Source organism: Cyprinodon tularosa, unplaced genomic scaffold, assembly GCF_016077235.1.
Source record: "Cyprinodon tularosa strain WSP-4 unplaced genomic scaffold, ASM1607723v1 ctg455, whole genome shotgun sequence".
Taxonomy (NCBI): domain Eukaryota; kingdom Metazoa; phylum Chordata; class Actinopteri; order Cyprinodontiformes; family Cyprinodontidae; genus Cyprinodon; species Cyprinodon tularosa.
This window is the reverse complement of record NW_024039180.1, coordinates 110,001-132,396: the sequence shown is the minus strand read 5'-3', so window position 1 is coordinate 132,396 and position 22,396 is coordinate 110,001. Positions and strand designations below refer to the sequence as shown.

Here is a 22,396-nt window from a genome sequence, read left to right as displayed (position 1 = left end):
TCTTAACGCCTGAGTAAACTTTGCATTGAGCTAAGCTTACCGATATTATCTGTATCTATTTTTATTTTTCATTTTCAGAATTAATAAGTTTGCAACAGAACTGAAGGATTAGCAATGCACGTGTTTTTACCGCCGAATGTTAAAATGTGAAAATCACCTGCAGGTGAATTTAAAGTTTTCTGAAGATTTATTTTTTAGCATAAAAAAAAATTCTTGTTTTTATTTTTTTACTGATCCATCTTGAATTCATTAGTTTTGATTTTAAGTCACATTTGCCTTTCATGCTTCAAAAATATTCCTAATCTGAGATTGATGCTGATGAACTATCAATCCTCAATCAGCTGCAGTTTACTTGGTACAAAGCTTTGTAGAGAATGTTTGTTTATAATGATCGTTTTTCGCTTTTAATTTTTCATGTAGGGCCTGTTTGAAGTGTAACGTGGAAACAAAACCAGTGAAACCACTGTTTTATCAAATCAAACTTTTAAGTTTAAAACATAAAATGTAAAGAATTTCTATTCTTGTTTTGTGAGACAGCAGCACTGCCACAAAGCCCACTGCTCATCAATTATTAAAGTTTGGCAGCTCACTAAAGCGCCGTTACCAAAGTTTTGTTCCCTGTAGTTATTCTGAAGGATCCAATCGGCGTCGGCCTTCGATTACTGTGGTTGAACAAATGATTTGTTGGAGAAACTTGGTGCTTTTTAGAAGCTGCCAATGTGGTAAATCCATCCAAAAATGAACCATATCAGCTGTGGGTGCTTTTTTTTTTTTTTTTTTATTAAACTGCATGTCGACAAACATTTTTATTCAGTCACTTTTTAAGGGGCATAATGTCGGATTGAATTCCCATTTTGTACGAGAAAAGAACATATCTGTGGAAATCAGAACCTGATTCAGTGTTTGGGTTTCCTGAACGCGACCTCTGACCCTGAATCTCCATCTCATTAACATAACGGACGTCTTTCTTGCATTTCTCCATATACCAGCCCTTACTCTGTGAGAATGTACATGAGGGGATGTTTTCTTTTTATTCCTGGCAATGGAGGGGGGGGAAAGAAAAAAAACATCTAAATAATTTGAATGGTTTCATTTTATATTTTTATTTGTATTGCCAACCTGTAAGCTAAACAAATGTGAGCTGGTTTTACAGAACTGTAACTTTTTTTTTTCCTAATAAAAAATTTGTCTTCAGAAGATGAATGTGGAGTTTTTTTCTGCCTGGTTCAATATCTTATGCTTACCCTAAAAATAGTTTGATGTTCAGTCTTTGCATCACAGCATGATGATGAGTATTTCCCTTAAACCTCTATGTCGAAGGTCAGAGGCCAACAGGGGGTCTGTGACCCCTAGGGGGGCCCAAGATGGAACTGCATGGGGGTCGGAAAGCTTTGGTTGATTAGACTTTTTTTTTTATCACATACTGCAATTTTTTTCACTAATTAAAATGTCTTTAAATCCACATTAACATGAATTCAACACACTGTAGTAAACAGATAAATGGAGGCAGATGTCTTTCAGTCATCAATGCACACATTCTGGGCACCGTTTCATGCACAGCACCTGTCCCATCAGGAATCAGAAATACTTTAATAATCCCAGGGTGAAATTACTTTTGTTATATCACAAATTCATACCATATATATATAATTAGGGGGTCACCGCTCCATCTCGCCACCATTTTGGGGGTCTTTGGCCTGGAAAACATTGAAGACCCTTGATTTATGTTACTCTTACCATATAAAAACAACCCTGCCGTCCATCAAACCCAATCCATACAGGGAACAGGATCTGTACCATCAACTCATGATTACAGCACTGTTTAATCCATTCATTTATCACTGAAGAGATGAATGTTTAACTGTGCTCAATACCTAAAGTCTCCTGAAGTTCTAACGTGTTTGAGAGAATGAAAACTTAGTCATTTCTGTTTAACGAGTCACCTTAGAGCAGAGGAATATGACGGTGTTCTGTCAGATCAGCCTACCCCGTCAGACCATAGTCAATATCAGGGCTGTAAACTCTCACCCATTGGGAGTGAGACTCGCCCATCTCGGTGTCTTCACACACTCACTCTATATTCCAAATTTCTAACACAAAAAAATGACATTAAAACAACTCGATTCCACTTATTTATGTATAAAATACCATGGTGATCAAAATCCAGTCTGGGTTTTTAATACAACCTTAGTGCTAACATAGAGGAGGACAAGCCAGGTTCATATCCAGTCTGTATTCCCACCTATTCACTGTGTTAGATACTGAAAAAAGAGTTTTTTATGTCATCTGGACTAGGATAATTCTCTTTGTAAATTATTAAAGATTTTAAACAATCAAGTATTTACGTAAATATGAATAACAGATACAGCAGCAAGCTTAAATTATTGATGTGGGGACTGCGTGTAGGATCACATCCAATGGTGTGTTTTCTCTTTACCTGGTGCTTTTTTTAGTCCATGTTTTGCTCACAAGTTAAATAATTATTGCTCACTCTAGTTTAATAATCTCCCATTTGCATTAGGAGTAATTAAACCAACACAAATATTTTAATTCATAAAGCTTTCAGGTTTGCCTCTCAAACCTATAGAATCTTTCCAAAAAGAAAAAGGATTGCATTTTATTTTTCACAAGATCTGCCGCCCAAGAAAAGACCAACTACATCCAGAGAGGATGTGCAGAACAACTCATTTATCCTGGATTCATAGAGGAGAAACCTCTATGAATTCTTTTATTATGACTTATCATATTGATTTCTTTATTTTGGTCCATTGAATATGTTTAAAAACTTAATTTCCAGCACACCTTCCAAACTGAAACCTCTAGAGAAGTGCCGTCTCCTGTCATCGTGAGTTTTTTATCAAATCTACAGTCTCCTAGAAGGTCTGAATTGTTTAGCTGTTTTCTCAATTGTAAGAAAAACTAATAACATAATGAATGAAGCTTTATAATCCTTAGCCTATAACCAAATATTCACACACAGTGTAGTTTGCATAGGTTTCTATTGCACTGGTTCCTGTATCAGTTCCAGTAATCCAGTAATAGCTAATTATATCCCCATTGTTTAATTTACTTGAACTGCAGGGAATAATTAATAAACAAAGTTATGAAAATCTTAGCTTAAAGTATATTTAAGATGCAAGTATTTTAGCGGGGCCCATTCTGCTTTACTTCAATTCTCTAAAAATCACCAGAATGTAGAAAATAATGTATATGGTGAGGAAAAAAGGTTCCACATAACCACAGACCACTTATTAACACAGATCACTTATTGTTACTCAGTAATAAGATTCTGCTTGGTACTTGTATATCAACGGGGAAAGGAACTAAGAGGAGAGGGGAAGAGATCGAGAAAGTCAAGAGCAGGGGTGAGCGATTCCAGTTCCTGAGGGCTGGTATCCTGCAACTTTTCGATGTGCCTTTGGTTAAACACACCTGAATCAAGTAATTGGATTATTAAGAGGAACTGACTGCATAAGGAGGTAACTCGGCCATTTGACTGGGGTGTGTTGGACCAAGAGTGGATCTAAAAGTTGCAGGATACCGGCCCCCAGGAACTAGAATTGCCTGCCCCTGGTCAAGAGGGAAGAGAGAGGATAGACAAGAAAAAATAAAGCAAACAAAACATTATCGAAACAGTAAAATAAACATAGCAGAACAAATATAGTAACTCCTAGAAGTCTTCTTCCACACCTGTATGAGAGGAGAGGAACAGAACAACAGGCAACCAAAGTAAACATAAAAAAAGCTTAAAGAGCAGCAGGTATCCCTTAGACATCCATGTTTGTGGAACTCAGAACCTGTGGTGATTCCACAATAATATTTAATCAGGGAGGTATACACTCACCGGCCACTTTATTAGGTACACCTGTCCAACTGCTCGTTAACACTTAATTTCTAAGCAACCAATCACATGGCGGCAACTCAGTGCATTTAGGCATGTAGACATGGTCAAGACAATCTCCTGCAGTTCAAACCGAGCATCAGTATGGGGAAGAAAGGTGATTTGAGTGACTTTGAACGTGGCATTATTGTTGGTGCCAGAAGGGCTGGTCTGAGTATTTCAGAAACTGCTGATCTACTGGGACTTTCACGCACAACCATCTGGGTTTACAGAGAATGGTCCGAAAAAGAAAAAACATCCAGTGAGCGGCAGTTCTGTGGGCGGAAATGCCTTGTTGATGCCAGAGGTCAGAGGAGAATGGCCAGACTGGTTCGAGCTGATAGAAGGGCAACAGTGACTCAAATAACCACCCGTTACAACCAAGGTGGGCAGAAGAGCATCTCTGAACGCACAGTACGTCGAACTTTGAGGCAGATGGGCTACAGCAGCAGAAGACCACACCGGGTGCCACTCCTTTCAGCTAAGAACAGGAAACTGAGGCTACAATTTGCACAAGCTCATCGAAATTGGACAATAGAAGATTGGAAAAACGTTGCCTGGTCTGATGAGTCTCGATTTCTGCTGCGACATTCGGATGGTAGGGTCAGAATTTGGCATCTACAACATGAAAGCATGGATCCATTCTGCCTTGTATCAACGGTTCAGGCTGGTGGTGGTGGTGTCATGGTGTGGGGAATATTTTCTTGGCACTCTTTGGGCCCCTTGGTACCAATTGAGTATCGTTGCAACGCCACAGCCTACCTGAGTATTGTTGCTGACCATGTCCATACCTTTATGACCACAATGTACCCAACTTCTGATGGCTACTTTCAGCAGGATAATGCGCCATGTCATAAAGCTGGAATCATCTCAGACTGGTTTCTTGAACATGACAATGAGTTCACTGTACTCAAATGGCCTCCACAGTCACCAGATCTCAATCCAATAGAGCATCTTTGGGATGTGGTGGAACGGGAGATTCGCATCATGGATGTGCAGCCGACAAATCTGCGGCAACTGTGTGATGCCATCATGTCAATATGGACCAAACTCCCTGAGGAATGCTTCCAGCACCTTGCTGAATCTATGCCACCAAGAATTGAGGCAGTTCTGAAGGCAAAAGAGGGTCCAACCCGTTACTTGCATGGGGTACCTAATAAAGTGGCCGGTGAGTGTATATCTGTTGCTGCAGCTAAGTATTTAGTATTAGTATTAGTGTGTATCTGTGAATACCTGGAAACAAACTCCTTTGGTATGTATTCATGAGACCGTTTGTCTATAAAGGATTTGCAAAGCTTCTTCAGAAGGAAAATATGCTCAATAGCAGGTGTGGGTGGCCCCAGACTCGCCCTACAGGGCCCAGGACAGCAAAAGGGAATCCTGGCCCCAGATATCCAGAGGAACCCCAGATCACTGGGACACAAGGAGGGTAGACATAGGGATGGCCACACCTAGAAGAGAAGGGAAGATGAGAGGACCTGGGGCCAAACCCCGAAAGTGGCCCAGTCCCTGAGGGGCCTGACACCAGAGGCCATGGTTTCAAGGTCCCAGAGTGCCGTAGCAATGAGTCCATGAGCTCCGCCGGCAGCCAGACACACCCAACATTGCCGTGAATGAGAGCCTAGTATAAACTATAAACAAGGGTGTTGATGGCAGCAGCACAGCTGATATTGCTCTCCAGGATGGAGTCACAGCCAAACAGGAACAGACCAGATGAAGCTACTATGAGAAAAAGCAGAGAGAGCAGAACGTTAGAGATTGAACTAACAAATACTACAGAGTGGGAGAATAGAGATAGAATATAGATAGGATCGGACAAAAGAAGCTGCCTGCAAATGAACCGCAAAGACAAATATCTCTCCAATATTTCAGAAGGTGGAAAAAGATTTGAAGAAAGTTTAGTACTAATCTAAATAAAGTAAATGACTAAGAGAGACTGGCGACCTGTCCCATTGACTTTTCACCCATAGAGAGGCACTGGCCCCATTGCAACCCTGACAAGGATGGATGGATAAAGTAAATAAGACAAACTGATGTAATTTATAGAAAACTGAAATCAGATTGCTATGTATGTGATACAGAAAGGTACTAGGCCTGTCTTTGTTTCCCAACAGCTAAGCCTTTGTTATTACATCAAAGCTGAATAATCACATAGGCAACCTTCTTGGCAGCAGGCTGGGTGAGAAGTTTTCTTCCCACCTTAATGGTTACATTTTAGCCATAACTAAGAAATTACACTTGACTTTAGACTGTCAGATTAACAATGGGATGAATCCAGCCTGTAACGGGGGAAGGGGTCTGTACCAAAATATTCCATTTTGTTCTATAACAGACAAAATACCAAAGGGAGTATAAAAAAAAAGTCTCCCTGGACTCTTAAAAGGAGTCGAGGTGCTAACGTCTCTGTTAAACACTTTAAAAAACTCTGAAAATGGAATACGAAAGGTGGATTCTTGATTCTCGACGTCGAGTACACAGAGTGAAGCGAAAAGACTACAACTACGCGTAAACAGGCCCCATTTCCGTTTCCGGTGGCAGGGGAATATTGACTATTCCAACAGAGCTCAATGGGATTTACAAAATGCTAAATAAAACACTACAGGAACGTTTTTTCTTCACGAAACTTTTTTTGAAACGTCATTGAACAGCGCTGACGACCCGGTGAGTAGCATATTTTTAAAAAAGAACGTTTAAGGTTGTTTTAAGGACATTATCGGACATGCACAATGGAAGCCATTCTGAAGCAGCCATGGGGGGGATTCTGCATGAGCCAAATAGCAGAGACAGGACCAATCGTCAAGATTTTGGTGTCGATCATTCGATTTCATCCTGGACACTACAGAAAATGGGCTAAAAGTGTTAAAAACCGGAATTCTCCTTTAACTTGTCCAGAAATGTGCTGAACAGCAGCTCTGAAGTCGCTGCACTACATCTGATTTCCAGTGGGGTAAAAAATACTGGATGGTAACAATCCTTTCTGAGACTAATTTTCTTTCTAAAGCCCCAGCAGCATTTTATTTTTTGTATTTTAGAATTTCGGCTGAATTTTTCCTCAAGTCAGAAGTCCTTGATTCTTGTCTTAATTGCTTAGTCAGTTTTCTCCACATAGAGCCGTGACTGTTCCTACCCAACAACCGCTTGTTTGTTGTTGAACCCACTCTGTGGCGGTGCCGGGGGGGAAAGGGGGGAGTACATGCTAACCCCACCTTTGATTGGCTGCCAGCTCTAGAAATAGAAATTCTCTCCTGAGAATTTCCCTCTTTGTTTTTGTCCTCTTTATAATCAGTTTGTTGGCCAACACACAGAGCCAAAGGGATTGGGTTGTTTATTATTTTTTTTCCAAATGAGCGGTTGTGTTATTTCAGACTTTGTCATGAGGGTCAAAAATAGAAAGATGAGAAGAAGCGTGCAAATCAATAGCATTTTTTTGGTGTGTGTGTGAATCTATTCAGCAGAAAGCATTGAGTTTCTACGGGTATATCAGTGTGGATGGGGATCTTTCCAACCAACAAGTGGAAAGTAGTTTTTAAGGTTAACCAATAATAAATACATTTTTCTTTGATATTTTTGTATTTTAGATTGAAAATAGGTTTGATTAAGAAATGTCTTTATTAGGAAATTTCAGGTCACGGTGTCAAAAACAGTCCAATTCAGTTTATTTCTATAGTGCCAATTCACAACACATGTCATCTCAAGGCACTTTCCAGTTCACCAGATCATCCAGTCAGATTGATTCAAAGTTTTCTATATAAGGAAAACCAGTTGATCAGTGACGTGCGGTAAGGTTCATAGCTGGTGAGGCACTGACGTCATCAAAATCAGATTTGCAAATAGATGCATAGATTGACAGCAGTTTACAGGTTATGCTTCCATTCTGCATCCTTACACATACAAAATGTAGCTCATAAAACACACATTTCCTTAAAAAACAAAACAAAATAAATGTTATTACTGTCTTACCTTTACTTATAAATGAAGTCCATGCGTCGCTCCTTCTGCACAAAACCATCCGTCACTTTGCGATAGAAGTCCTCCTTATCTTCCTTCAGTTTTAAAAGTCTCTCTGTCTCCGCTGTTCATCCAAAGCCAAATCTATCCTGGACAGGCCGAAGGTTTTTAGCGCAATTTGGCTTTGAATATGAGTGGTGGACCGCTCATATTTGGTGAGGGATCTTTGCAAGTTCTTCAAGTCACCAAATCCCATCTGAGTCCACACAGTGCCACAAGTTGAAAAAAGAAGGCAAGGAAAGCAGAAAAGGCAGTTTCGAGCAGGACATCCACAAAGCCAGTCTTTTCGTGAATACCACTCGGTTTGAAAAGAGCAGTTAACCTTCTGTCCCATAGTCTGAAACAAACCTTTCAGCTCCGGCGTTGGTCTTCCTTTGGTTATTATCTCCTGCTTCGATTGAAAGTCCACTTGAGAAAACTTTTTTAGTGTTGTAATGTAGTCATCCATGTCGAAAGTCGGGATAAGCGAGAGGAAAAAATCACTATCTCTATTATAATCTATCGCTGCACTTGACTTGCTTCCCGAATCGCTTAGCCTAGCTCGCTGTCACTTACTCTGCAGTTGAGGAGTGAACAAGACGAACGTCTGGGATCTTGAGCACCCCCTGCCATGAGGCAAGAGAACTGCCTGCCTCACCTCGAACCTGTTCTCTGCCGTTTATAATCGCTCATTACACGAAACACGTTACACAAACACAGTTGGTGACAAAAAGCACTGTACATTATATACATAAGCTAAATTATTGGAAATAAGTTCACATATTAAATTTGTTTAAACCATTTTATTGACGCCGTACAGCAACATGCTCTCTCCGCTTAGCAGCCAGCGCAGAGCCATGGGTTGCGCAATCCAAGGTGAGGCAGAGCTCGCTGCTGCCTCACCGGCATCGCTTCTAAGCATTTGAATGGGAAAATAAGAAAATTCAGCGATTTTGAACAAATAAAAATCGAAATTGGTGAAGCTACATGAAAAATAAATATTTTTTAGCACAAACCACCGGATGAATATAACAATTTAAATTACTTTATGATTATATATTTTCTTTCTTTCCATGATGGCAGGTGAGGCACTGCCTCACCTGCCATCTGGAGGCATATTCATGGAGGGACACACAGACCTATACAGGCTAGACAACGACACCCTGACTGCCATTAGGTATCGGGATGAAATCCTTGTACCCATTGTCAGACTCTATGCTGGTGCAGTGGGTCCTGGGTTCCTCCTGGTGCACGACAATGCCCGGCCTCATGTGGCGAGAGTATGCAGGCAGTTCCTGGAGGATGAAGGAATTGATACCATTGATTGGCCCCAATGCTCGCCTGACCTAAATCCAATAGAACACCTCTGGGACATTATGTTTCAGGCCATCCAACTCTGCCAAGTTGCACCTCAGACTGTCCAGGAGCTCAGTGATGCCCTGGTCCAGATCTGGGAGGAAATATCCCTGGACGGCATCCATCGTCTCATTAGGAGCATGCCCCAACGTTGTCAGGCATGCATTAACGCACGTGGGGGCCATAGAAATGACTGAATACCATTTTTAATTTGCTGCAATGAATTTTCAGCAAAATGGACTAGCCTGCTGCATCATCTTTCCACTGTAATTTTTGGGGTGTCTTTGAATTCAGCCCTCTGTTGGTTGTTAATTTTCATTTCCATCAAATGATGTGGCATCCTTTTGTTCCTAACACATCACCCAGTCCATATCAGCATATATAAACAGCATGATTTATTTCCCCATTGAGATCTGATGTGTTTTCAAAGTGTTCCTTTATGTTTTTGAGCAGTGTATTTAGTGTCTGCTCCTGTGTGCATCTCCGTCGAGTGCTTGTATATGTCCCTATAGGTGGAATTGAGTGAATGTGACTGGTTGAATGTGAATATCTCTTTGTCTACTTGTTGGGTTGGGTGGTTGCCTCCCCCCCACCTACCGAAACCTTTTAGTATGAAGAGGACTTTCTCCACCTTGTTATGCTCACTGCTGATGAAGGATGCCTTTGTCTGCTGACACGCTGACGGTTCTCTAGGTGCGGGGTTGGGCATTTGATTCCCATTCCTGGTTGGGGCCTGAACCTCCTGAACTTGTGGGGTTCCTGCTAGGGGATTGGGCCTCCCTGGAGCTGGGCTCTGGGTGCTCTCCTCTGCCCTTCTCTGGTGGGTGCTGCCATCTCTGTGTCAGCCATCTTTGTGTCCTGCTGTTTTTTTCTATCATGGGCCCTGTAGTGTGAGTCTGGAGCCGCCCACACCTGCTATTAAGCATATTTTCCTTCTGAAGAAGCTTTGTAAGTCCTTTATACGCAAGCATGCCCACGCATAAATACCACAGGAGTTAAGTTCCATTAATGCTTAATACTAAGCTGCAGCTACAGATATATACCACCCTAATTAATACTGTGTAATTTCATTATCCTTTAGAAATCCACACACATGTACATCTAAAGGATGCCCACTGCTCTTGAAGGTAGTTTACTTTGGTTGTCTGTGGGTGTCGTTTTACTGTTGTTTTGCTCTCTGTTTTATTTCCCTCTCGCCTCATGCAGGTGTGGAAGCAGAGTTCTAGGTCTTACTGTATGTCTTCTGTCTTCTGTGTTGTCCATTTTTGCTGTTTTATCTATCTCTTTTTCCCCCTTAGTTGTTATTTTCTTTCCGTCTCCACATGCATTGTGTACAGTTTTCAATAAAATTTCATATATATATATATATATATATATATATATATATATATATATATATATATATATATATAATAAAAAATTGTGTTTTTATTCATACAGAACAAACATATTTTATGGTTTTCAAATGAACTCTCACTTGGTTTTCAGCTAAATTATCTTCTTGTATTTTTGTGAGTTAGGTATGATAAATATATTAGTCTTAGTCCATAAACTTTGTTTTTTTTTCCTTGACAGCACTTTATGCATGCACTGTGCATCTATGTATTTGCACCTGGTTTGACATCCTTGGCCACGACACTAAAAGGTCCAAAATGTGCAGCAGTAACATCCCGGATGTATCTGAGCTTAGAGTTAACATCAAAATCAGATCTGTCATTGTCCTTTTTGGTTACCAGATCCAGAATCAGGGTTAAAGTGTCAGTTTCTTGTTCTGACCCTGATTATAATATTGTCTGCTGCTGTGGTTATTAATGTTTCAAAAATTGAGTGTAATTTTGAAATTCATTTGCCTTTTAAATTTAATTTAATTCTGTTTATTTATATAGTGCCAATTCACAACACGTCATCTCAATGCACTTTACAGTTTAAACAGACCTCACAATCAAATTGATTTAAAGTTTTCTATCTAAGTGAAACATTGACTCATTGACTCAAAGGGAATCCTTTACTCTAACCATGCTTGTAGCGACAGTGGAGAGGAACAACTCCCTTTTAACAGGCAGAAACTTCCAGTAATAAGTGTAGGCGGCTATCTTCCAAGGCCCATTGGGGTTCAAGGAGACAGAAGCGGACATAGAAAAAGAAGAAGAGATAAAAAAGGCAACTGTAAACCAGCTCCACAGTCAGTCTCATCCAGGACAGACACACCTTGGCAGACGATCTCGATCTAGAACACCTTTTATCCTCTTTATTCAGCTTGCCTATCTTTCTTTGACATCTGGCATTAACTAGGGATATAGTACACTCAATTGTTAATCGCTGGATGCTGTTTTAGTTTGGACCGTCGTCTGTAATCCAAACACATGGCTCTGCATGAAAATCCCTGTATTTTGGCAAGTTCTAAAAAACAAGACAACATTGCACTATAAGAAGAATCATGCAACCATGCAAACACACACTACAACAGTTAGTTTTTCTTGGTTTTATTTTTATTTTTTCAAAAGGAAGCAGTACACTCTTAGTATCATATAAAATGAGAAAAATGAAAAAATAAAAATGACCAAAACAAAGTTATACATGTTATTTCTCATCTTTTAGTTTTCTGATTTTTTTCCCCTTGTTTTTGAAGTGTAATAGATTTATAGAAAAATATTATCTTACATAGAATAGAACTTTACATAATAAAAAAAATAAAATAAAATAAAAATCCACATTATCAATAAGTACAGTTAATGGGCCCAACCCAGAATCGAATGGAGGACGAATACCTAAACATGTCAGAATGTTCAAAACAGAAACGTATTTAAACTATTATATCATCTGCATTCATTTTATTTTGGCACAGAATAAATTGTTGAATATTTTCCTGGTGTTGGACATTAGTGTGTAAATGTATCTGCTCAGTAAGATAATCGTAACCTTGGATAAAAGAACAGACATTTTTCAGCTGACTGGGCTTCAAATCAAAAATATTTTTAGATTACTGTATTCAGCAGTTTTTAGATAACCTTGATATGCAAGGCATTAGCTGTATATTTGTTTCTAGTATAAGAGTTACTATCTGGATCTTGAGAATGTTGCCCATTACGAACACCATATCAGATGCCCTTTGCACTTTCCAAAAGATATAGACCCACAGCTTAGGGATTCCAGCTTTTTTACTTTGATATCACGAGAAAAAAAATATTGCTGTTGAAACCGACCTCTTAGATATGATAGAAAGTCAGAATTTTCCATTTCCTCTTTCATCCTCTGTTTATCTCTAAAACAAGACAGTATGTAATAAAACCATAAGGCTTTATATCAACTTTCCCATCAACAAAAATTCTTATCACTAATTGGCAATATCTTGATGTAGCTACAGAAGTTTATGATAGATAATTACCTTTTTGGATGTTTAGAACTATGAAAAAAATACTTAATTTTAGACAGAAAACAAATGCAATTAGGTTGAGTTGTAGAGTTACACAATTCTCTGCGGCTTTTCTACTGCTACCCACCCATTACTCCATCCAGACAGTGACTTGCCATTGGCTAACATCACATAAATAAATAAAAAATAATCTAACGAAGTAAATAGCGATAATCCAACTAAAATGATCTAGTCAAAACTACTTAATAATGAAAGAGTTTGTGAGTTAATGATTTAATCTTTGATAATCAAGACGGATTTATGCAGTCTTATAGAAACCTGGCTGCAGGAAGAGGATTTGGTGGTCATAAATGAGGCAACTCCCACTAGTTATTAAAATTTTCACATACCCAAAAATTCTAAGCGAGGAGGAGGAGTAGCAATGATATTTGTCTATATATCTGACTTACTGATTACTCCAAAGCCCGTTAATAATTACAACTCTTTTGAAAATGTAATCCTTAGTTTCCCACATCCAAATTGTAACAACAATTGCTGCTCCATGTTTATGGAATTTAAGCAGAGTTGTTGGTGCAATGTTGTGATGTAAGTTCTTTGCATTCAAAAGTATCACGTCGACCCTGGTCGGATATTCCCACTGTATTATGATCAGAGCCAAGTTGTTGAAGGTGATTTTAACCCAGATCGCTTGCAGAGTCATTCAACGCATGTCCACGTGGGTCAATGAGCTTTTCTCACTGTTTGGCCAGTGAAAAAGGGGTATCAGACATGATTTCCTTTGTTCAAAATGTTGATAATCTCACACATTCTCATCTTCATACTTTGGAACTTATGCAGATTTGTAGAGTTCTCCTTCCCCAACAGTAGGTTAAACTTTAGCAGAATGTAGCCCCTTTGCAAAAGAAAAACATTAAAAATAGAAAGCTGGCTCCTTTGTTTTATACAGAGCTGCACACTTTGAAGAACAATGCTAGGAAAGTGCAGAAAAAATGGCGGTCTACATACAGTATCAAGTCTGGAAAAACAGTTTACTGCTGTATAAAACGACCTTTCGTAAAACTAGAGCAGCAAATTTCTCCTCCTAATAAATAAAAATAATCTTAGATTTCTTTTTAGTACAGTTGCCAAACTAACCCAGGGCCATAGTTCCTTTTAATCATCCATTCCCTCTGCAGTAATGATTTTATTGGATTCTTTATAAATAAGATTGATTCTATTTAAAACAACATAATTGCCCTCCTCTACATATGATTGGTTTATCTCTGGAAGGTAAGACAGCATCTGAAATAACTACAGAATCTGAAAAGTGTTTGGACTGTTTTCATCTAGTTGAAATTTCAGAGTTAGCAAAACTATTGTCTTTATCTAAGCCTTTAACTTGTATCTTAGATCCAGTTATAACCAGTATATTTAAAGGAATAGTACACCCAAAACATGATTAGCCTTCATTTCCTACTCACCCCAATGCTGAACAACACTCTGGAGTACTTTTTTGATATCTCAAATGCATCTGGAGATCTGGGAGGCTTCTTGCTGTCTGCTGACATTCAAATAATGGAGGTCTATGGAGCCCGAGGCAGAAAGGTCCATAAAAGTCCACAAAAAACGTGTCAATATTCCTCCATACTGCTCGTCCAATGTATTCCAAGTGTCCTGAGTGGGTAGCGTCCAGAATTTACTCGAAACGAAGTCATTTAGAATGTTTTTAGAGCATAAACATTAGTGTATAGGATTTCCTGAAAGCGAGTTCACGAGTCTACGGAAACCGCGGCAGACCAAACCAGATGAAAGTGCGCATTCAGCTCGGCAAAGAACTCATGCTCTTCCTCAACACTGAAGTCCTCAGACATTTTTCTTTCGTTGTTTCTTTCTTTGCACAGGTAAACAGCACATTTCCTCTTCTACGCTTGCATTATCGGCAGAGCAGACGCTGAATGCGCACTTTCATCTGGTTAAGTCTGCCGCGGTTTCCGTAGACTCGTGAACGCGCTTTTAGGAAATCCTATACACTACTGTTTATGCTCTAAAAACATTCTAAATGACTTCGTTTCGAGTAAATTATGTACGCTACCCACTCAGGACACTTGGAATACATAGGACGAGCAGTATGGAGGAATATTGACACGTTTTTTGTGGACCTTTATGGACCTTTCTGCCTCGGGCGCCATAGACCTCCATTATTTGAATGTCAGCAGACAGCAAGAAGCCTCCCAGATCTCCAGATGCATTTGAGATATCAAAAAAGTACTCCAGTGTGTTGTTCAGCATGGGGGTGAGTAGAAAATGAAGGCTAATCATGTTTTGGGTCTCCTATTCCTTTAAGGGAGTATTCCCTTTGATCTCCTCCTATATTTTAGATGTGATTAATCTATCCCTGCTACAGGGATATGTGCCAAAGGCTTTTAAAGTAGCTGTAATAAATCTTTATTTAAAAAAACTGTCACTTGACCATGACGACCTGGTCAATTATAGATCTACATCCGATCTTCATTTCTGATCGAAAAGTCTTTAAAAATAGTAGCCCAACAAGTTTGTGACCACTTACACCATAAATAACTTCCTAAAGAGTTTTAATCAGTTTGACATGCACAATAAATACTGCAAATGCTGTGATTCAGGCATCACATTTCAGCATGGAAATAATATTCCTATAGTACGTAGCATAGCCCAGCTTTCAACTCTATAAAATTCAGGCTTTAACTGATTTAATATGTGATCACTTTTAATAAGAGGATAGTTTGTTTGTCGGCATTTTCTTCATTTCCTGGTAGGGCTTTAAAATTTAGATTTCTATGTGAAGTTTAAAGATAGTGGACATAACTCTCTGGATTTCTGGTTAAACCAACCACATCTGTTTCATTCACATAGATGTTGTTGGTTTTATCTAAATATTTCTGGAGGTTTATTCTAATCTAACATATAAGTAACCAGGTTAACACTTACAGCATCACCAGACAAACAGGTTCATTTCAAATCTTCTATAGGAGGGAACAACCCATGTAATTTCTGCAGCATGAAATCTAAAGATGAAATGAGGAAAAATATTTGATCACATAACTTGGCTCCTGTCAGCAGCCAATGAATTTTAACTTGCACATAACTGCTTGAGGCTGGATTTCTGTTATATTTCTTGCTAAGAGGTGTAAATACATTGAATATGAAATAAAAACAGCTGTAAAAAATAGTCTGTTAGTAAAATGCAACAACATCTCTGTGCAACTTCTGACATAATAAATGTCAAGTTTCACACAAACTTGTTCATTCATTAATTTTGACACAGAACCACGATTCTGGATTGGGCTTCAAACCAAAGCAGAAACCCATATGGGGCATAAACGACCACACACACGTACACGACGTACATACACCCTTTTTGGAAGGCTTCATTTGTATTTTAATTTTTTACTTTACAGTTTCTTTTATGTGTTTTTTGGCCACCGGACAGTATAAAATGCACTCACACATTTGTTCAGTTGTACATGAAAATAAATCCAAAGTTTGAAATTCAACTGTGTGCTTTGTATTATGTGTGGAAGGTTGGAAGAAAAATAAATGTCCCTGTTTTCTTTACGCTGTTGTTCATCTAATGCGGACTGAATAACATTTAGTCCGGAAAACCATGACAATAAAATGAGCACCACCAAGTTTGTGATGCTCTCTGTTAAAAATAAAATAAAAGATAAAACTAGAAATGTTCCAGACATGCACATTAGCACCCATGGAAGAAAATGGCTCTCCTGCTCAGAGACCCCACCATCCATCTGCACTCAGGGGGAGCAGCTGGAGCCTTACTGTATTATATAACAGCATGAGGAAAGATGGAGACCAACACTGAAAAGAAACAGAGGATGCGATTGTTACTGCCAAACACTTTCAGTTCATCCCTGGACAAAGGCCATGTTGTCTTCTCTCACTTTTATATTCTTGTATTCATCCACTGTGTGGCTTATATTTTATCTTTATGTAACCTAGACCCTCAGTTGGAGGCCTTTTGTTTGGTTGTACCTCACAGACATGAGATAAATATTTATATGAATCAAATATTGAAACGGTTGGACCAGAACGCTGGACTCTAAACTGCTTTCAGACTGAAAGCTGATAACCTTTAAGGACACTGCCAAAGAAGGAGCTTCCTAAAACACACTAGACCCCCTGGGGATCCTCCGTATAAAACACTTGTTCCCCCACACAAAGCTCTATTTCACCCTTAACCAATCTGGACGTGACGTAGCTGAAGTCGCCCTAACGTCTAAACTGTTGGCATTAAAGGAGAAGTCTGGTGATATTCAGAATTCAAACTTCTGAAATTACTTTAAATATGAAATGATTAAATACTGTTCAATAAATGATAAGTGTTTTTAATTAAGAGTAATTCTCATTTGAATGTGCTTTAATGAAGGCATCCATGTTTGTCAAAGAACACTACTGCCACCTACTGGTTTGTGACGTCACGGTGCGGTATCGGCTGTTGATCAAGTCCCAGTGCTGTATCTGGTGTTTGCATCTGCATCTATTATCCAAGTCATCTTGAAAACATTCTTCCAAATGTTGGCTACATATTACGTGTTTTTCTCTGAACAGAAATTTGATGGTAAATCCTCCCTTTTTAAGTTGGTAATCCACTTTTAATTTTTTTAATTTATTTAATTCACTTTTACCCAATGTATTCCAACATCCAACTGCGATGAACATGGGCATTGTCAGTTTCACTATAGCTCTGGTGAATTTCAATGGTGAAGTCTTTTTTTTTGTTAGTCTGCAATGCCCCATACCTGTCTATGCCACTGAAAGGCGGGTTGTTAAAGGGAAACGTTGGCTTGGCTGACTAGGCGAGGTCTTAAGTGCCCCTATATAGGGGTTAGGGTTGCAGTGCTAGTGGTAAGGAATCGACTCTATCGCTCCACTCCCTCTGTTTAAGGTTGGTTTTTCCTTAAAGGAATAGTACACCCAAAACATGATTAGCCTTCATTTTCTACTCACCCCCATGCTGAACAACACTCTGGAGTACTTTTTTGATATCTCAAATGCATCTGGAGATCTGGGAGGCTTCTTGCTGTCTGCTGACATTCAAATAATGGAGGTCTATGGCGCCCGAGGCAGAAAGGTCCATAAAGGTCCACAAAAAACGTGTCAATATTCCTCCATACTGCTCGTCCAATGTATTCCAAGTGTCCTGAGTGGGTAGCGTCCATAATTTACTCGAAACGAAGTCATTTAGAATGTTTTTAGAGCATAAACAGTAGTGTATAGGATTTCCTGAAAGCGCGCGCCTGCGAGCTCACGACGCTACGGAAACCGCGGCAGACCAAACCAGATGAAAGTGCGCATTCAGCTCGGCAAAGAACTCATGCTCTTCCTCAACACTGAAGTCCTCAGACATTCTTCTTTCGTTGTTTTTTTTCTTTGCACAGGTAAACAGCACATTTCTTCTTCTACGCTTGCATTATCGGCAGAGCAGACGCTGAATGCGCACTTTCATCTGGTTTGGTCTGCCGGCTTACGTAGCGTCGTGAACGCGCACGCTTTCAGGAAATCCTATACACTACTGTTTATGCTCTAAAAACATTCTAAATTACTTCGTTTCGAGTAAATTCTGGATGCTACCCACTCAGGACACTTGGAATACATACTTTAACATAAATGGCTTCCTACACTTCCCTCTCAAACCACCTGTCTTCTTTGTCCAATATGTGAACATTCTGGTCCTCCAAAGAAAGATGTACCGCAGTCTTGTCCAGAGGAGGGCGCTCTTCTGTTTTTTGGCCATTCGTCTGTGGAGAGGTTGTTTGGTTTCTCCAGGTTAAAGATCAGAGCATTCCTCACTGCATTGAACTGCAGACACCACTCCACTCAGATTTGGTTTGGGGGTTTTGTCCAGGATGCACTAGCCTCTGTCTAAGGGTGTTGTTTGGTTTGAAATGTACTGGGATTTTATGTTTGGAGAAAATCATCTTGAGTTTTTCAGAGACTCCAGCAACATATGGGATGGCGATGTTTTTGCGATTATTCTTCTCACCGTTATGTCCTGCTGTGTGTCTTTTGGATTTCCTTGCTGATTTGACAAACATCCAATTTGGGGATCCACAGGTTTGAAGAGCATCTTCAATGTTTTTCTGTTTTTGTCCTTCCCTTCTGTGCTTCTCGAACTCAACACTATTCCTGACATTTTGAAAGGAAAAAGCTTCCTGGATGGGAAGCGAAACATCGTCTAACTTGGAAACAAAGTCCAATAGATTGTTTTTTTTTTTTACTTTTTTAGGAATGAATATGAGCTGGATGACTGAGAATCTTCACCAGCGTTTTGATCATCACCTTATATTTGATGTGTTTTTAATATGTTTTAAAACCCGAACTGAAAGCTAAGAGGCCAAGCTAATGACGCCTGTGTTATTAATACATTTATAAACAACAGTTTAAACACTAATAGCTGTGTTTTCTGACCTGCTCATCATATTTGATTGCTAAAATATGACCCAGAGCCCTTTTAAAAGAATCTCCTCCTGTCTTCTAGCCATTAGCTTTTTTATGAATTGATTTTGCATTGTGAATTGGTTTGAATGAGTTCAACTTGTTCTAAGTTAGTATAAAAATTTATTTTAACCATGCAGACAGTTATTTTTACTTCTGGCTCCTAGAAAAACAATGTTAGATTGTGCTAGATTTGGCGCTAGGCGCTCTTTTGAAATAAAAGTGCTAGAGGGATTTGAAAAGTCGCTAAACATAGCGAGAGAAGAGCTAAGTTGGTAGCACTGGTCTTTGCATCATATGTTTTCAAATGGTTTGCTGCTGTCTGTTTGGACCTTTCTGAACATGAGCAGCAAATGGACTGATCCAATATGGTGGAACATGAAGGGGGGCTGAGACATACATAATATTATAAGCGTTCTCATGGCATCTTAGCGAAAAGATTTTTCTATCTAAAAACATGATTTATATGCACAAATAAGGAATAGTTGTATTAACCATACATGTAAACAGAGTTTTATCGGGCCGCCAGGAACTTGGGGCCCTAGGGAACTGCCTAGTATTGCCTGGTGGTAAATCCCCCACTGAACTCACCCACCCTGTTTTTCCATGCAGAGCTGCCCACGTAGCTACAAATCTTCCTGTATGCATGTTATTTTTTATGCTATGTTATTTTTTATTGTATTCGAGCTCTTAGGTATTTCTTGTTGGGAAAGATCGCTATATGTTCTCCAGCACTATCATCCATGTTTACTTCCGCAAACACAGAGCACGCTTGCTTGTGACGTCAATGCGTTCTCTACTGCGCATGCGGGACACTTAGGTTGCATGAATGCACTTAGCACAGGAGATCACTTACAAGTCGCAAATATTTGGAAATGTGAACAGCAATGCAAAAAAATCGGATATCACAAAAAAAATCGGAATTGAGTATCAAGGCCTGCTGTGTGAACGTAGCAGCCTTTTTTCCCTAGGTCCCTTCTAGACTCCTCTGTCCACACCTGCTCCCAAACTGCTGATTAGCCTGATCTTTGTTCAGTCTCCCATTATACAACTCATGTTCAGTCACTGTTTGCTGGTTCCTTGTTGTTGTTAGTTGCTTCCTCGTCTCTGACTCCCCACGTGAGTTTTCCCTGATGTTTTCTGTTTTTTTGTATTTTAGAGTTTTGGATATCTGCCTCAATTTTTCATTAAACCAACAAGAACTCATCTCTGCTTCACTCATCTTTGCATTTGGGTCCTCAAGAAACCTCACCCTCCTAGTTGACATTAATATGAACATTTGCTTGTTTAGAGTACGAAAAATTTAGTCTTTTAAAAAGACATTGGAGAATACATTTATGTTTAATTGGTTCTTGATTTTTTTCTGAACCGCTGAAGAACAATCATTTCAGCAGTAGTACCGTTATTTATCTGTTTTAAAGAATTTTTGGTTTCTTACTAATTTTTTTGAATGATTATATGTGCAGAAGAAGACAATTTAAAGGCCTCTCTCTAAAAACAGAATATTCCTAAACCAAGTGTGTTAAACAGTCTTTGCTTATGATCAACTAATAAACTACCTTCAGTCCTGATATACTCCCAGAAGACGACATCTAGTTCTTTCTTTGACTAACATAACCCATGCATTTAGGTAAAAAAATAAAATCATATCAATTTGGTAGATCTTCTTTCACTGATGAACAAACAAAAAAAGAAGAGTTTCTGAAATATGCAATTTCTAATCTTTTTGGTGCGATTTTGGAAACAACACAGAAAACTTCCTCTTGGCTGTTGAAAAAACATTTGGTGCTTTTTTAGATTGTAGCCATAAGTTTTTTTTTTTTTTTTTACATATAAAGAATAAACTGTATAACAGCAGTACCACTGATTGGTAATGGGATGTTTGCATGCATTGCGTTTTCAGTCTCTGTATGTAGCATTATTGCTAGCCTATGTTCAGGTTCACGCCAGTCACAGTAAATATGTTTAAAATGTATGACTCGCTGTGTCAATGTGCTTTAAAAACAGATTAAAAACATCTGTTTGCATTGCTTGTTACAGGTCTAAGGGCTCGTCTAAAGTGTTGTTGTTATCTTCTGGATGTTCGCTGGCCAGGGGGTTCCTGCTGATGACCAGCTCCAGTCGGTCTCCTGCCTCTGTGATGAGGGGCACCGCTAAGCAGCAATCAAAGTCTCTCGTTCTGACATGGTTCACCTGGACACAATCAGAAAGAAAATGCTTCCTGTATAAATAAGATTTAAAAAACTCCTCGATTTATTCAATTAGCCCAGCCTTGTTTCTTGAAAACAAAAAGACAGAAAAAACATCTAAATTAACAGTGATAGGGAAAAAAAATGCATCACTGCGACTTCATAAAAAGTGGTGACATCACAGTTTTTTGAAAGACTAAACAATTTAGAAGAATGCATACTCTGAACAAAAAAACTCTCCATCACACCGATAACACCAAACCAAAAACATTGCATATTTGCACCAATGTTTACATTTGATCACTGCTGCACTTTATGAAATGGAAATGTTTATTTACTGTCTGAAAAAGCTGAACTAAAAGAAATTTCAATAAAAGACAATTAAAGCTGTCTAAGGCTAAGTTCACACAGCAGCAAAAAGTGAATCAAATCAGATTTTTTTGTGTGCCAATATTCGACCTGCACCTGAACCTGATCTTATCTAATGCGACCTGTGTGTGAACAGCCAGATCGCATTTATCCGAACTGAATGTCATTAATACTCAACAAAGCTTTCAAAGGCATCTTCCTACACAGAAGCGAGAAGAAAAACAACAAGCAGTCACTTTTTTTTAACCATCTTGAAAATATTGTGTTTTTAAGGTTAGGAAAGATCGCTAGATGTGCTCTGGCACTACCATCCCTGTTCACTTCCACAAACACAGCGCACGCTGGCTTATGACGTCCTCTACTGCGCATGTGGAACAATTGCGTTGTATGAATGCAGTTCACACAGGAGATCACATTCAAGTCACATATATTTGGAAATGTGAACGGCCATGCAAAAAAACCCAAATGGATTTCACAAAATCGGAATTGTGCATTAAAGTTTTACGGAAGCGGCTGTTCCAACTGTTACTTTTCCAGATTCTCCTGAGTGGTGCCCGACTTTACACAAGTGAATAAAGTGTATGTGATTGGTCGGTTATCAAGAGGGCGGGATTGTTTTGGCGGAAGGTTTCTCTGAAGCCTCTTGCTAACCAGTTAGCAACTTAGTGCTAGTAGGTTCCCAATGGGAAATTCCAATGGGACCAAGTAGCACTAAATTGGTGACTTAGAAACGATGCTGTCAAGGAACGCTATGGACAGAGGAAACATGCAAGA

The 22,396-nt window shown here is 39.2% G+C and overlaps 1 protein-coding gene and 1 long non-coding RNA gene across 3 annotated transcripts in view; both read right to left on the bottom strand.

The window, feature by feature from the left end:
* Window positions 1-17,337: 17,337 nt before the first annotated feature.
* Window positions 17,338-18,283, bottom strand: LOC119793548. The gene is made up of 2 exons (XR_005282107.1): window positions 18,227-18,283; window positions 17,338-17,525 (listed from the first exon to the last, which is right to left on the bottom strand). It is a non-coding gene; the product is annotated as an uncharacterized LOC119793548 (long non-coding RNA).
* A 2,152-nt stretch (window positions 18,284-20,435) lies between these two features.
* Window positions 20,436-22,396, bottom strand: part of grip2b (glutamate receptor interacting protein 2b) — a 108,737-nt gene continuing 106,776 nt past the window's right edge. For both annotated transcript variants that reach the window (XM_038300751.1, XM_038300752.1), the window contains exon 25: window positions 20,436-21,257. In XM_038300751.1, the coding sequence (XP_038156679.1) occupies window positions 21,099-21,257 (159 nt within the window). In that variant the 3' untranslated portion in view covers window positions 20,436-21,098. The remainder of the gene's footprint in view (window positions 21,258-22,396) is intronic.